The sequence below is a fragment of the Camelus dromedarius genome, chromosome 2 (assembly GCF_036321535.1).
Source record: "Camelus dromedarius isolate mCamDro1 chromosome 2, mCamDro1.pat, whole genome shotgun sequence".
Taxonomy (NCBI): domain Eukaryota; kingdom Metazoa; phylum Chordata; class Mammalia; order Artiodactyla; family Camelidae; genus Camelus; species Camelus dromedarius.
Window position 1 is genome coordinate 95,297,806 of NC_087437.1, and position 16,823 is coordinate 95,314,628.

The 16,823-nt window shown below is 35.7% G+C and overlaps 1 protein-coding gene across 10 annotated transcripts in view; it reads left to right on the top strand.

The window, feature by feature from the left end:
- The window catches only part of ROBO1 (roundabout guidance receptor 1), a 1,016,936-nt gene that overhangs the window by 895,731 nt on the left and 104,382 nt on the right, over positions 1 to 16,823 (top strand). For all 10 annotated transcript variants that reach the window (XM_031457716.2, XM_064496419.1, XM_064496401.1 and 7 more), the window contains 3 exons: positions 13,026 to 13,146; positions 13,492 to 13,630; positions 15,683 to 15,810. In XM_031457716.2, coding sequence (XP_031313576.1) covers positions 13,026 to 13,146; positions 13,492 to 13,630; positions 15,683 to 15,810 — 388 coding nt within the window. The remainder of the gene's footprint in view (positions 1 to 13,025; positions 13,147 to 13,491; positions 13,631 to 15,682; positions 15,811 to 16,823) is intronic.

Genomic DNA, 16,823 nt, shown 5'->3' on the forward strand with positions numbered 1-16,823 from the left:
AGTCAGAAGTAAGACCCAGACCACTCAATGCCTGGTCTGATTTTTCCCATGACAATCTAATCAAATCTTCTCAACACTTAAATTTGATTAAGATGTTTCCTAACAAAAAATCCATAAGTAAAAGTGTTTTGCTCAATACATTTCATGCAATTTTGCTACTTGTTTCGAGTCCTAAATTCTATTTCTTATCTTAGTACCAGTTATGGAAGATATTATTTTCAATGATTTCCATGCTTATTTATCTATTAGGTACAAACACGGTCTTGTGTCAATTTGATTAATAATTCTGTACACATTTTTGCTTTACCAAGTATGTTGTTAGGAAGATATCTAAATTCATCTTAAGTGATTGAGTCTTAGAGTTTTCCTCTGGATCATATCCAAAAATAAAAATAAATTACAGTCATTTAAACAGCAAGTTAAACTTAATTTATGGCCATCTTGGGAAAGCCTCTGATGTCTGAAGCTCCTTTTTGAAATTGCATTAATAACTAGACCTTGGTCAAATCCTTTAATTGTTGAAAATATTCCATGAGTATTTATTAGGGTCATAATGAGAATCAAACCAGAGTAGTGATTATTTAGTGGATAAAACAAAAATAATACTAATAAAATACTGGAGTATATCCTGTTTTCATCAGATTTTTTAGGTATACATCAAATATGTGAGTCTCCTTTGTGACATACACTTTTAAGGGCTCTGTAGTCTACATGCCCATATTCATCTGGGTTTCTTGAGACACCTAGTTGTAATTCCTAATAAAATCCTTAAAAATCCATGTAAAATGACTCAAGTACTACAGAGAGGGGGCAAGTACATTTGGATGCAGAGATAAGGTGGCAGAGGCTAAGGAGGGCCAGATGAAATATTTTCTAGTTTAGCAAATAATCTTTGGTGACTTCAGGAAACAATATACTCTAAGATTTCAAAGTTTCCTCTAAGAAGTGTAATGAACTTCCATATGAGTCAAAGTCCCAACTCCCAATGTATGTGAAAAATCAGAATACTCTTGAACAGTTTTGGTGTCGTATAATGTTGATTTTTTTTTTTAAATCCTGCTTTGTGCTGCATATTGATTGTCAATACTCTTTTAAATCTCTTGAGATGATTCTCACCTTCTGAATTTTTTGTTTCCAAGTAGGCTTTCTCAACAACAGTTCTGAATAATTTTTCCTAGATCGAGTCCCACCCAAAATGTTAGTTTCAGCCAAAGCGACATTCGAAGACATAGAGGAGTACCTAGTAGATCTGCCTAGCCGCCTTCAGTATGGAATTCCACCAACTCCTGGAATTCCCTGGGTCAAACCCTGATGTGATGCTCGCTGCTGCTCAGCAGCCGTGACCCCTGGTCCAGGTAGATCTTCCAGAAAGCAGAAAGTGTCTCAGAAATTTGAGTAATTAGCTTAAAAAAGTTATAGCTCATAACTCGATGTCATTATCAATACAGTCTACCACCAGAAGTGTTATAACGCTACAGAACGAACACCCATGGTCAGAGACAGAGCCCGCAGAAGGAATTTCAAACTAGCCTGATGCCCTAACTTAGATAGCTGACTTACGAACGTTGTTGTCCCCTGGTAACGCACGCTCACTCAAGCAGCTGTGTTTTTTTCACTTTCCAAGCACTTTGATATATTTGATCAAGCCATTACATTTCTCCAAATAACCAAGGACTAGTGGAATTTTACTACTGTCTGGGAGCACTTTGTTTAATTATAGGTTAAAGTAGTTTGCCAAATTAAAGGTACAATCTTTTGTGGTTTCAAGGATGCTGTTCTAACCAGTTTATTTTATTTTCAGTGCTCTATTAATCACAGATGAAATGTTTCTCTAAAGATATAGTTTTAACATTTATCTTAAAACGTTGCTTATAAATCTTGCCTATATATCAGAATACTTCTAGGTAAATTCTCTGGTTTAAAAAATTTGACTTTTCTGAATGCTTGTAATTTTGGCATTTGCTCATGATGGCCCAGACATAATTTTATTTTTCTGTTTACCACAGGAAGAATAAATTATAATCTTTAAAAAAAAAGTAGTAAATTCAAAAGTGCTCTTGATTATACAGCATTCTTTCCTTAAAATACTGTTCAAAAGGGAAAAATCAAAGAAATTATTTTAAGCCTTTAAATTTTAAATTACTTTTAATCGGAGCAAAGGAGTTGGGATTTCTTTTTCATTATTTATAATTGGCTAAAATCGGTTTTATCTACTTCTCCATCTTGTTCATATTGTCACTTTTAAAGACACCCTCCCAAAAAATAATCCCAAATCTTATGCTGGGGCTGATGTGTTCTAATCTAATGCTGACTGCATTCCTTTTGTTTAAAGACTAGTTGCTTTAAAAGTACTAAACCTCTATTGGTAACATCTGACCACTTCAATTTTTATCTCCTTAAGCCTGAAGAATTTGATAATATGATAAATCATACACTTGTAAAATAATCCAATGTGCATTAACACAATTACTAACAGATGGCACAGGTTTTTTATTCTTAAATCTTACAAATCTAGGAATCACCAAGCTTAAAAGGCTGATCACACTAGAAACAGGCTCATGGTTGAGTCACCGTTCAGAGCATCATCTTGTGTGGGAAAATTTCAAAAGCAGTTGAATGCAATCTGTATAATACTGGTTGAAAATAATGGAACTCTGTCTCCTTGAGTGGATAAAGTGTAATTTGCTAAGGAATCCATTATTTCTTATCTCTTTGCCTTTTAACATTCATGGTGTCGCTCTTCCCTTATCTAGATAGATCACATCACCATATTGCTTCATGCATCATGCTTATAAAAAATCATGTCAGATTTTCTCATCTTTATTAGGAAAGATTACAAATATTCTGTTCAAATTTTAAATATGTCATAGTAATAAGTACATGTATATATGGGAAAAGAAGAGCCATTCCTCCGTTAGAGGAACTAATGTAAGCTATTTACCTAGCTAGATCTCTCCTGCAAAGAACACAGGCGTAGGTGAAGCGTAAACATGCATGTCTTTTTCCACTGGCAGCTAGATGGATTAATGGCAATTAGGTTGGCTATCCCAATCACTCAGGCTTAAATATGGGATGTAATGGAAGGAAGGCCATCAATCTAATGCACTCAGGGAGGTCCACCACTAGTACCTAGTTCTTTGCCAAGCCATTGGGTCTCAAAATCTGTACATTTGCAAGATATTGCTAATTTGTAGTTCGTGGCATGAGAAGCACAGAAAATACGAGCTCTTGTTTTCTGTCCAAAAGAAAGTGCACTGTGTAAGCTTTACTTGGGATTTATGCAGAATGAGCTCCAATCCCCTTACCAAATGATCTGGAGCAAGTTTCTGACATTCTGTGAGCACTAGTTTTCTCATCCCCAAATAGAAAAATATACCTCACCTGTGAGACTATTGTAAAAATGAAAGGTGATGCATGCAGCAACGTCAGGTACCTGGCCCATGTTCCTACATCATGATTCTCATTCATCACAACAATAATAATATCCCAGATTATTGTTTAAATGCAGTAGTACATTTGTGAAATTTACTACAGGTTCATGATGTATTTTTCATGTGTTTGTGGAGAAAACTGTCACAAAGATTTTACATTTAGGACATGATTTTTTTCAGGTATTCAGTCTTTCCAATTGTTAAGTCATTTAAAACTAATACTGAAACACCAGCAAATTTAAATTTATTTGCTGCTTTGGTATGAAGTCATCGGAATTTGACTTTGTCTTCTACAAGGCAATAGAAGAGTGTACTTCTAATATAAATTCTAAAATATTAAGCCTTTTTATGAGGAGAGGGTGACTGAAATCAAAGAATTCTTTGTATCCTATTTCTCAGATCTTGAAAAATCTGGTAGCATGCGTTCTGTGTAGGTGTTGGCGCTGGATCCTAGAGATATGACAAACTCCTTGCCATCATAGAACTTGCATTTTATATAAGAGAAGCAGGAAACATAGGATCAAGTTTTTTGTTTGTTTGTTTTTGTTTTTGGGTTGACTTTACTTTGCTCCTTAATCTCCCCAGTGACGTTAACGCCAGAACCTTTCCCACCACTTAATGCTGAAAACTCCTACTTAGATTTGTATGGAAGCAACTGAGGATTCACAAAATTCTGAATTTGAACTTACAGTTCAAACCTTGTAACTTACAGCCTTAGGGTTGGGAGCAATCCAAAACACTGAGACCCGTCACGCCATGAATACTTTTTGCACTGCATTTCTGTTCAGTTTGTTTTTGTCTTGACTGTGGAACAGAACTATTGCTGAGAAAGATTATCACAAACCAGTATCATTTCAAACAATTTTTGAAGTACTCTTCAGATAGACATTTTCTCTTTTATTTTGCTTTCACAGATAACTATAGAAATATAAGGGGCAGAATACATTTATTTTTATTTCTTATTTGTCCTCAAGGTAACCATCAGTTCTCAAGAAACAGTAAGAAGTACATGTGGGTAATTCTGGAGGTTAAGATAACCCACCAAAAAGAGTTCCTTTAAGCCTTAGTTAGACCTTTCTTTCCAAGATTTTATTTTCTTCCTCATGTGTGTAAATTACCCTACTTGCTTTCTCTTAAGTTGTACGTGGATGTATTTTCATTTGTTTCAACATACGTGCAGTGGTGGTTGAGAGGGGGTTCTTGTCTTTTATCTTATTGTGTGTCTCATAAAATGAGGCACACATTTGCCAAACAAGTGAGCTAGGTCCCGGCGTAGTCTTGTGATCAATAAAAGAGAATGAAGCAACGGGCCAAATGGATATTGAATCTCTGACCCTGTCTGTTGAGCCCTGACTCTGATTAATCAATTAAGCTTGTCACTTGCAAGTCTCTTCTTGTTCTCCTTTGACTCTTCTAGATTAAAATACCACAGAGCAGGAATAAGTGTTTATTTCAATTTGTAGCGACTTTAGGGGTCTTCCTACTTATATAGAATCTTCATTAACAGTATTAAACACTTTTGTTGCTTTTTTTATTTGTGCAGATTACAAATATATTGCCATAAAGCAATTTTCCTTACTTAATTTTCATAAAGTCATTCTGCATTTCTGAATCCAAGAATCCCTTACATACTCAACTTTGGTTTGACTTTGTCTGCCATGGTTATATGTCTTCTTCATACTACAAGTGAATTTAAATTTCAAGAATAACAAAATACAGTCTCTGGAAAAGGCATTATCTTCGCAAGGAACTTGGTGGTGAGGGAAATTCTCACACCAGACCAAAACTGTAGAAGAAAACTAAGCATAAGAACCCGTGGTGAGAAAAAGGATTTACTGTTTGAAAAGTATTTTCAGCTGGTGCATTTGTAACTCAAAAGAGCCAAGTGTTTGAAAATGAGCTTTTCTCCCCTCAAATATGATGAGCATTTGTCATCTTTATTTCTAGAGTATAGTCATAATTCCTCCATAGATTTTTATTTCAGGCTATCCTAACAGTGGCTATATGTAAATTCAGAATTATAGACAGATGGTTGGAAGAGGTGATAAAAAGCAATCCTGGTTTCGTAGGAAAGTGAAAATTGCCCATAAGACTTTGTTTTTACCTTTAAAACAGCAGGACATTGTTTCATGAGACCTGTGAAGGAACTAATACATTAACTTTAATGGCTCTGAACTAAATTAATTTTTCATATGCATGCAGAGTACTACCATGGAATATGTAGAATTTGCAGAGGTAAAAATCAATCACCTTACTTATTTGGGGGAAGAGCTAGCCAACGCTCTTTTCTTCCAGAACCACTCTTTATATTGCCTCTTTTTTGTAGGATTCACTTTGGGGTTCTGATCTTAATGACTTAGGAACCAGACACCTGGGGAATCAGCTAAAAGCCTCCCTGTTTCATCTGCTCTCCATTTCACCAGCACTCAGCAGTTGTCTGGCCCTGGTTTGGAGTACAATAAATTAGAGGTGGCTTTCCCGGTTGACTGGCTTAAGAAATTGGGCATGCAAGAGAAAATGCCAAACCCAAGTCTTCAGACTGCCTTGGAGCCACACTTACCCAAGGAAAATAGGTGTGTTTTAATGAGACTGTGTGTTTTTTGGACTATTTCTTGTTAAAACTAGGATTCATGGAAAGTTCCTCTAGTGATACAAACTAGATAGAGAAAGGTAGTCATTTATACCTTCATGAAGAAAATCATCCTCTCTCTTTAACTTAACGTCCTCTCTCTGCAGGGTGGCTCCCACTTGTCTGCAATTAGCAATTCTGCTCTTCCCGATGTAGTCTGTAATCAAATTATCATAGGTGTGCTTCTGCAGCAGCAAACAGCCAACTATCAATTTATAAACTGCTATGAGGAAGAAACGAGAAGTTTAGCAGGAGAAATGAACATAACAGAGAAATGCAGCTGCCATAGTCCTCGGCAGCAATTCGCCCAGGCCTGTGTTCTCAGCTGGCAGCTCACCAGGCTGTGTAGAGAGCCACGTGTTCCCACTGGGATAATTGCTTTTTCTGCATGAGTCTCTTGTTGCTTCTCTCTGATGATCGAGTGTATTTAAACTCCTGGCAGAAATCATGTTGGTTTTTAAATGGTTTTGTAAAGTGTACCAGCAAACAAATGAAATTGGATCACGTTCTCTTGTATGCATGGAGCCCAAGCAAATATCGAACGCCAATGGAGAGATTCTAATTGCCTGTTTTTCCTCTCTATTCCACTCCTAAGAGAACAGTTGAAAAACCTACAGTAAGTTAAGTTTTCCTCCTTGTAATGTTGTCCCTTTTAACGTCACCAGGGAAAATGCAGAATGGTCATTTGTTTTCAATTTGTCAGTTTCATATTTCCTTACACTGTATATGTCCTTACCCAGGCATCCTTTTGTTGTACAAGATTTTTTGTGTGCAAATCTCATGAACATCAAGTAGGCTGTAAAGAGGAAGGAGGCTTTACATAAGAATGGACAAATAAGTGGATTAGTAACATTCAGGTGAAAATATTTTACAATGTGTGTGATTGAAATCTAACTAATTCTTTTTTTATAATCTATAGTTTAAAAGTGTAAATATTAGCATACAATCTTTTTTTCTTAGTTTAACCCATCTGTAGGGTAGAGTCGCTCTCATTCCGTCATAAGTCCGTATTGAACTAGTCATGGGTACATGGCAGCTTTGCCTTACAGCCTTTGGATGGCCAGCATGAAACCAGATCACATCTCATCAAGAGACCTGAGTGGGAGATATATAAAACAATGCATTTCTTCTCCTTCCTTTTCTTCCTCCTTCCCCCTTCTCCTGTTTTCCCTCCTCCTCTTCCTCCTTCTTTTCTCTCAATCTCTCCCTCTGTCTCTCTCTCTCTTTCTCTCTCTCTCAGAATCTGTGAACCAGAATGAAATAAGAATAGGGAGAATTGAAAATTTTTGGCAAATGAATTGAGAGACAGTAGCCTTTATGAAAAGCAGAAAGGAAATAAACTTTGTTAGCCAGGAAGAACTGTGATGTTGCTAATCCTGGTTTAGTTTTATAGATTTATCTAAAATAAAACTTATGTTAGAGACTTTAGTATGAATTCATATTGTTAAAAATACATGATGTCATTTTAAAAACATTTTTGTGTGATAAGATTAGTACAAATAAATAGAATAAAGATTAAGTTCTTGAAACTTCTTATACTTAGGAAAAGTGTGGATTATTGCTAGAGTAGTAGATATAAATTGTTTTATATCAATGGTTTTTTATAGCAGAGATTTTTGAAAAATTTAAATTTTTATCTGATTACTAACTCCGTTAAAACTTAGGTGCCAAAGAGTGAAACAAGAGAATTATGAATTTTTATAGTCAGAAATATGAAGTACCTACATATGATATTAAACCATAACTAGTAAAAACATGAAACTAATTCTAGACATAGTTTCTTTATCAACTGTTCTTATTGAACTGAATTGTTCTTACCTGGGACTGTAAGAAACATTGCCAAGCAAGAACTACTGTAGTTTCTTTGATATTGTGTAAGATCTGAATTACATGAATTATCTTTTACTTTCTTAGAATTTTTTTTAGATTGCCATGAGACATGTATTTTATCCAATCCTTTGCCTATCATTTGTACAAGATAATTACATTACCACCAGTGTTTTTGCTTAATTTAGAATGCAATCAAGCATAATTGTTTTTGAAAGGTCCAGAAGTCTATGTTAGAGGGCATGGATGCTTCAATTTGAATTGTTTACGTTAAAGGTTGATACCACTCTTGCAGCCAGGTTGGAAAGTAACGGGTATCTTTCCACTTCCTCCCACTCTCTTTTCCTTGATCAAATAAGATATCTTTTTTCAGTTTGTTTTTGTTGTTACTGTTTTAATGCTAAATGTTAAAGAAAGAAAAGCTGTTACTGTGACTCTTCTTTACATGTCTCTGTTGAAAGGAGCCCTTGGGGACCATTCAAAACTGCCCTGCCACTGGGTTCACCAGGGAGAATGTCTAGGGGCTCTGACTAGCCATCTGGGGTACCTGCATCTCATGGTCATTAAGAAGTCTTAAACCCGTGCAAAGTACTTCTCCAGATCACAACAGCTTGGTATCTGTTCTGTAGGTCAAAGATCCAGGCAGAATTGACAGCACTGCTAGGAAGAGATATTCTGCCCAAAGTGACTTCATAGTGACTTGTTTAAGGAAAATACACTAGATTATAATTCAAAACCTCTTGTCTCATTTACTTTGCAGAGCAGTATGAAAACAGTGGTCAAAAAGAAAAATCAAGCTTTTCAAGAAAAAAAAAATTCTAAACCTGGATGCTTTAAAAATTTCACTCCTATTAACCCTGCTAATTAAGCCTTTACTACTATCCATGAATGTTTGTGAGCCTTTAATCTTTTAGAAAATTGTAAAAATTAAGTACTGCACAATTTCTCATTGGTATAATGACACCTATGTGTGTGTCTTATGTATATTATTTAAACATATTTCTCTTTTAACATTCTAAATTAGTGTGTTTCTATCCATTGTTAGGATGTATTATAAAAATGGAATTGATAGTAAGAAACACAGACTTTCAATGCAAAATCTATTAAAGGAAATGAGATAAATTATATGACAGTTTGGTGGTTAGCAATTTGAAATCATCTTTGAAGCCCTTAATATAATTAGTGGTTTCGTTTTTGGTCTGCTGAATTCAAGTCACATTAGGTTAATGTAATTAAAAGCAGAAAAGATTTTGTGTAGCCAAACTAGTTAATTAGCCCCAGTTGGTTTAGTATCCTAACCTAGAGGTGTATGGATAACATTGTGGGGGTGATGCCTGGAAAAAAAAAAAAAAGTCCTGTGTAATAGATACTGCAACTCATCTGACTTGCTTTAAGGTAGAAAATGAAGACATGCCAAGGAGTTCATTTTAAGTTCATCTTTATTTCTGATTTTTAAGGACTGATTGCAGGGTAAGTTGTTTATGCCATAGAATAAACAGACAAAAAGCTTACTTACTTTACTTTTTAAAAAGAAAGCACGATTCTATGTGTGCAAAGGTAATTTTCCTTCTTTATGCTAAAAATAAGAATTCTGACTAGTTTTTTTCATGCTTGCCAGAAATATGAAATGATTGTCTTCACTTTTGGTTGAGAAGCTACATCTTATACCTGATTTTTCTGTTATCTTTTTACTCAGTAAACAATACAATAAAGGAGATGAAAGCATTCTAGAAGAGATTTTCAACTACTTCAGAGACGTCTTTAAGTATTAGGGGAGAAGCCTTTTTACCCCTCAGGAAAATAATCATTTATAGTTTCTTAAAGTGAAAATACTGGTATATGAGGGTCCTGTATATCAAATACATTGCAGTATTCCGTACTTTAATGTCACTGAAACACTTTAAAAAAAAAAATCTGAGACTGTTTTGAAGAAAAATAAAAAGTGTAAAGAAAGATATTTGAAGAAACTTTCAGATTTTTACCACGTTCTCCTTTCTCCTCCTCTGTCTCCTTCCCAAAAAGGAGCAACACCAGTGGGACCTTTTTCTGTTATGTTTTCATCAAGTATGTAGATAGCTGGGACCCCCCTTTAAGCACTATCTAGAGCTTATGGAAATGTGGGCTTCTGACTGTGGGCTGGTGAGGTGGATGGTAATGAGGAAGTGGGACCTCTGCCTTGGATTTCTGACATAGGCTAGATGCCAGCATATTGTCTGGAAGTTTAACATGTCGTGCTTCTCCACTACCTGGCAGTGCAGTGTTTAACGTTGTGTCTGTTCGTTACAGAAACTCGTTTTTGATAGGTTTACAATTTGGCTGTCAGATTCAGCTGCAGGAAGAGACCTGCCAAGAAATATTTCTTAGCTTGTTTTAAATACTGCTGTTTTCACATTTATAGTGTTTTGTATGTGTTAGGCATATTTTTCCTTTCTGTGGGGAGAGAGGAAATGTCAATTATGGGTTTACAAAGGGGCACGAAGATTTAGAATGTATAAAGTCACCCTTTACAATCAATATTTTTATATGACTCAGCATAAAATGGTGATTGTTAATAGTAGGTACTGCTTTAAAGCTGGTGTGTTATATTTGATCAGGGTTATAGCACTAGGATTTTTCTGTTCTTTGGTTTATTGAAAAGAACAGGCCACCACGTAGTCCACTTTGTGACCATAGAGAACAGAATTATGGCTTTTGGTTGGCTCTATTTCAGTTCAGCCATTGACATAATGCCAAAAGCAATTTGAACTTATAGAAACTGAAGACAACCATTTTCATCCATTATTTTTTGTATTTCTCTGTTTGCTGTACTTTTCTTGTTTCTTCCTTCACTTTTGTCAATTTCTGTCACTATCATCCTCAGAGGAAATAAGTTTCTCCCAGGTTTGCTGAGACTTGTTTAGTTTTACATTAAAGTTGTAACTCCCACTTGGGGATCTTTAACCATTATTACCAGTGAGTTTGGAGTGGAACGTAGTGTTTTATAATGAAATTGTCTTATTAATGGTGTGGAAGTTGAGTGAGGGTATTTATACTAATCTGGGGAGTCTTAGCAATGATTTTTAATTTTTTTTTTGAATTGTAGTTGATTTACAATGTTAGTTTCAGGTGTACAGCAAAGTGGTTCAGTTATACATGTCCATACATATATTTTTTTCAGATTCTTTTCCATTATAGTATATTGTAAGAAACTGAATATAGTTCCTTGTGCTACACAGTAGGTCCTTGTTGTTTATCTATTTTGTATATAGTAATGTGTATCTCTTAATCCCAAACTCCTAATGATTGTTTTTTAATAGAGTGTTTGTGGTATTACCTAATTTTAACCCCTCCTTCCTTTTGTCATTTTAATCCAGCATTTATCCTTAGGCCAGGTCTTTAGAACAAAGTTTCTCAGCCACAGCATTATTGACATTTTGGGTGTGATAATTCTTTATTGTGGAAGAATCCTCTCTGCATTTTAGGATATTACAGAATTGAAAATGTGCTTACAGAATAACATGTATCATATGATTTTACTTTAGTAAAAGTGTGTATGTCCTTGCATATTTTATATCTATACATCTATTTATCTTGTCTGTATTGAGAGAGAGAGGGAAAAAAGAAAAAAATGCTCACAAAGTACTGACAGTAGTTAACTTTTGGAACATTTTTTTTCATGTGACATTTATTCTTTTCTTTGTGTTATTCTGTTTGAAAATTTAGGTACATGTATATATATATGAAAACAATCAAATTATTATTAATATATCTTGTAACTGCCATAAGCCTTTATAGAAAGGCTTCATTGAGTAACAGACTAATTTTGTCTAAAAGAGCAGTTTGCATTCAACAAAAATCTTTTGAGTGACTACTATATGCAGGCATTTTTCTAGGCTTGAGGGATGGAGTCATGAACAATGCAGAAAAAAGTCCCTGGATGGTTTTTATGATGACACCCAGAGAATCATGATCTTTTTTTTAATAAAATGGCTGAAAAAATACCAAATTCTAAAGACACAAAAATGAATACTGCTCTATTAATATTTGGTTTTGTCCTATAATATAAGGACTTGGTCAAAATATCTAGTTTGGATGTCTGGGTTGAAATAAAGTAATTTAGGTATTCCAAACCAGTGGGACCCCACCTTTATAAAGCAGTAGTTTCAATAAACTCCTAGTGTAAGATGAAAAAAATTCTATTTGAATGGTTTCTTCCTTCTTTCTTTTCTTTCTTTTTATATTTCTTTCTTTCCTCCTTTGTTTAATTTGTACACTGTACGGAATAACTGTGAGGTCAAAACCTCCATGAATAAACATTCTGGAAGTTATCCCTGACAAAACCTTTCTGAGGTTCAGAGCATTATAGATATGCATGGGTAATTGAACTCCACTCCCCACCAAAAGCATATTAAGTAAAGATAGCTCAGTATCCGCATCCCAATTCATGGTTAACTTCAGCCTACTTGTTGTACTGGAAGTCTGCTTACATTTGTAATTAATTCTTCTTCAAATAATTAAGTGTACCCGAATGACTTTCCAGATGATTTAGTGGGATCTGTTCAGTGTCAGCCTTCTAAGTCCGCAAGCAACTGCTTGAACATCAGTAACACCTTTGATTATTTTTTAGGACATGTCAGGTTCTGCAATGTTTTGAAAATTATTCCTTTAAAGCAACTCTGGCAAATTAACTCATTGGAGACATTTTTATTTCCACATCTTCTAATTCTAAAATATGCTTCCTTGAAATTACTTATAGCTAAAATGTATTTACATGTTAATTATAATCATATGGTATTAAGAATTTCCTTTTCCTTTTTTCCACTTGCTAACCAAATTGTTCATGCATTTTTTTTGGTTTTCATTTAATTAAATAATATGAAAGAACTTGGTCGGTTTGGAAACACAAATTTCTAGTCATACAGAATATAATAACTTTACAAGAAATTTAGGTAAGTGAAAATGTCTTGCCTCTTTTATTTTGTTCCTTTGGAATAAATTTTGTTTAAAGTTATTCCCTATAAATATAGCAAAACGATACATCAACTCTTTGATATAATTATGCTTTGCTGGCATGCTGAGAAAGTAGATTTCACTTATGAAGATCTCTTAAAAATTGCTAAAGCAACTTTAATTGTATTCATGTGAAACTTTTTTTTAAGATACGAGGAGGAAAGCTCATGATTACTTACACCCGCAAAAGTGACGCTGGCAAATATGTCTGTGTTGGTACCAACATGGTTGGAGAACGTGAGAGTGAAGTAGCAGAGCTAACGGTCTTAGGTAAGTGCAGTTTCCTCTGATCTGCTTGCTGCAGAGCTCATCTCCTGTTATTATTTAGTATCTTTATACAAGGGAGAAAGAAATGACCTGTTCTAGAAGATGATAAGCCAATATTTTGGGGGATGGGAAAAAGCGAGGAAGAATCAGTAAATCAGTCTGAGATAAAATAGCCAAGACATGGGAAGAAAATTAGGAGGAAACACCAAACCTAGGTAGGTAGGGAACTCTGTGGAATAATTTTCTAAATAGTATTTTAAATTATAAATCTGCTCCTCCTGGACATCTAAAATGGTTCTTGGTTTGCTCATCTTCATTTTTTCTTGAGATGACTTTTTCTAATTTTAGAGAGACCATCGTTTGTGAAGAGACCAAGTAACTTGGCAGTCACGGTGGATGACAGTGCGGAATTTAAATGCGAGGCCAGAGGTGACCCTGTGCCTACAGTTCGATGGAGGAAAGATGACGGAGAGCTGCCCAAGTCCAGGTATGGATCAGGATTTAAGAATGGGGTTCATCTTCTTGGAATTTCTACAGTTTTCAACAGGCTATTGTTCACATACATGCCGTTCGGATGGCCGACCCTAGACTCCGTGATCCGGGCCAGACACAGTTCTAGGGACAATTAGAATCAGAAGGTGCCTGTGGTTTCTCTGAGAGTTTCCGATGAGAACTGCACATTCATGACCCTGGCCTGCCCAGGTAATCCTTGTAAAATGTGATATTCCTTAAGCAGTTTTCTCTTTGTTCAACCAGACTGCAGTTTATACCGATTTCCAGGATGGGAGTCAGTGGGGAAGGGAAGGAAGGCACAGCATGAGAGACGTAACTGTGAACCAGTTAAAAAGCAGGCTTCCTTTTCTTTAGCTACAACATCACCAGGGAATGTTAGAAAAGGTCAGAGTTTCTTGACATCTGTCAAACCCTTAAATTGGCTAGGAGCAGAGAGAGACACTTGCAGCCTTGGGGAATGCGGGAATGAAATGAGACTTCCAGGTACTGTCTTTAGGCTGTCTTCTCTCACGTGTCCATTCATTCAGCAAATGTACCTTGAGTCCCTGCTAGGTTTAGGGGATAGAACAGTGGTTCACACACAGCTTCTGCTGTCAAGAAGCTCACAAAAGAAGGCATGAATGGATAGATGCAGAATAACACAGCAAACCTTTCTGTTGCATTGAGGTAGACCTGCGGAGCGGAAAATCAGGAGAGAGTTCTCAAAGGAGAGCAATAGATTAGTAATGTCTTGAAAAGTGTGCATCAGCTTGATAAGCGAGAAAGAGGAGAAGAGTATTCCAGGAAAAGAGACATCACAACACAGACACAAATCTCAGAAAGGCCACATGTTTTGCACGGTGGAACGTTAGCATGGTAGCACATAAAGCATGTGGCAAGAAGTTATGAGAGATCAGTCTGGAGATACTAAGCCCAAATTAACAGGGTTTCGTGTAATGGATTAAAGAATTTTGAATCAAATGGCATGCACATTGTTGAGCCAAGAAGGATTGCTATGAATAGGACTGCTCTTTAGAGAAAATAATTCTTGTAGCACTATGGATACTACACTAATGTGGCAGGGAGGCTGGTGGCTGGGTCAACATTGTTGTTATCCAGTTAAGAGATGTGAATTGCCTGAACTGGGAGATGAGATGGAACTGGGAGAGGGGTGCACCAGGGATAGAAAGTTCTGAGTCCAAATGATGAACTGGACGATTTGTTATATATAGGGAGCTGGTGAAGGAGGATGGGTGGGTTGTGTTAGGGGAAGGAGCTGTTTCATGTGATAGGATAAGAAAGGAAATTGTATCTAACATATTAAATATTAGGTGCCTGTGGGATAGGATACCTAATTATTAGTCAGGATAATGAATTTGGGGCTTAAATGAAATAGGGGCTAGAAATGTTTGTGTTGTTGATCAGTATATAAGCTATAGTAGATAATATGACTCAGGGATATTATGTAGAGTGAAAAGAGCATTAAAGTGAAACTTCAAGGGAAAACCAACATTGAAAAAGAAGGAAGATGAGGGAAGGCAAGAACGAGACTGTCTGGGTTCATATATTAACTCCACCATTAAACTAGCTGAAGACCGAAGCCAGGTTACCTTCCCTGCCTATGCCTCAATTTTCTCATCTGAAAAATGGAGGTGAGCATTATACTTTGTAACTTGTTATAAGAATTTTGAAACCTAAAAAACAAACAAACACTTAAAGTCTGACATACAAGAATGTATCTTAGTGGTTACTCTCTTTCCATTTTACTGCGAGTACAGGAACTTGAGGACATAAATGAATGTGTCTACTTTTTCCAAAAATATCCTTTGAGGAAGTAGTTTAATATTTTAGCCCACATGCATATTTAAAAAAAACTCTTTTCTATCTGCACCCTTACTTGGAGGAATGCCGCATTATTTATCTTTTGCTGTAAATTTGTGACGACAGTGTTGCATGTGATTTGATGTTTAAATGCGTCATATTTGTAATAATGGGGTCTTTCAAGTAGAAAGTCACTTAACTCTGTTTTCTTTTATTATGTCACTAGATATGAAATCAGAGATGATCACACCTTGAAAATACGGAAGGTGATGGCTAGTGACATGGGGTCGTATACTTGTGTTGCAGAAAATATGGTTGGAAAAGCTGAAGCATCAGCCACTCTGACTGTCCAAGGTAAGGTTTGGGGAGCATTTTGTGTGGTTGATTTATTATATGAACTGCAATGTTGATATTTGAAAATATGATTTACTAGAGTAGTCTATATTAAATATAGACTTTAAATAGTGCTGTAAATATTTTATTTCAAACACATTTAAAGGAAATTATTGTTTTACCTGCTGGAGCTCTGTAAGTGTTTGTTACAGGAAATTGAATTTGGTTTTCAAAATTATGAGAGTTTTGTCTTGGTCAAGTAGAGGGGGAGAACATGCTTTAATCTCTGGGTCTTCAAACACCGAACTTTAATTAAATGACAGCTATTGGCGTGGAAACTTTGTCTTTAAATGAAAATAAATCTACCCTTCCTTCAGATCATGCACTTTCAAAGGTCTATGCAATTCAAAAATGAGAAGATTCTGCTCCCTTCTAGACTGTAAGATCCATCCGTAGAGTAGGGCCTTTTGCAGTCTTTTCCTGTGCACAGCGCCTGACGTAACGGCTGCTCAATAAATATTTGTTGAATGGGTGAATTGCATTTGTACTTCACTAATTCTGGTAAAGGTTGATTATTTGGTGTTTGGTGAGCCAAAATGGATGCCACATTGTACGGCTGCATGTTTTTGAGTGTCAAAGGCACGTTTTAAAACTGATGCACAGAAATGGTTCTGTCACGTCCTTTGTATCCATACTTCATATGTTTTTCATTCTCATAATCTCTTTGCTCCTTTTCCCGCGATGTCACACTGGTTATTTCTCACTATGTCTCATCTGAGAACTTTCTCTCTCTCTTTTTTTTTTCCTTTTTAGGGACAAATTGTTTACTGTGGAATCTGAGAGACAATGATCTTTAAAGAACTTTTTTTTTTTTTTTTTTTTTTGGTGAAAAAAAATTCCCTATTTTGACACGTATACAGAGTAAATAGGGATTTTGGCCATAAACTACTTAGCTTGTTTCCGAGGATGACATTAGCAACACTTGCTCTGTCATCTTTTCTGAACACTGTCTCCTCTAAGGCTATTATGAAGGA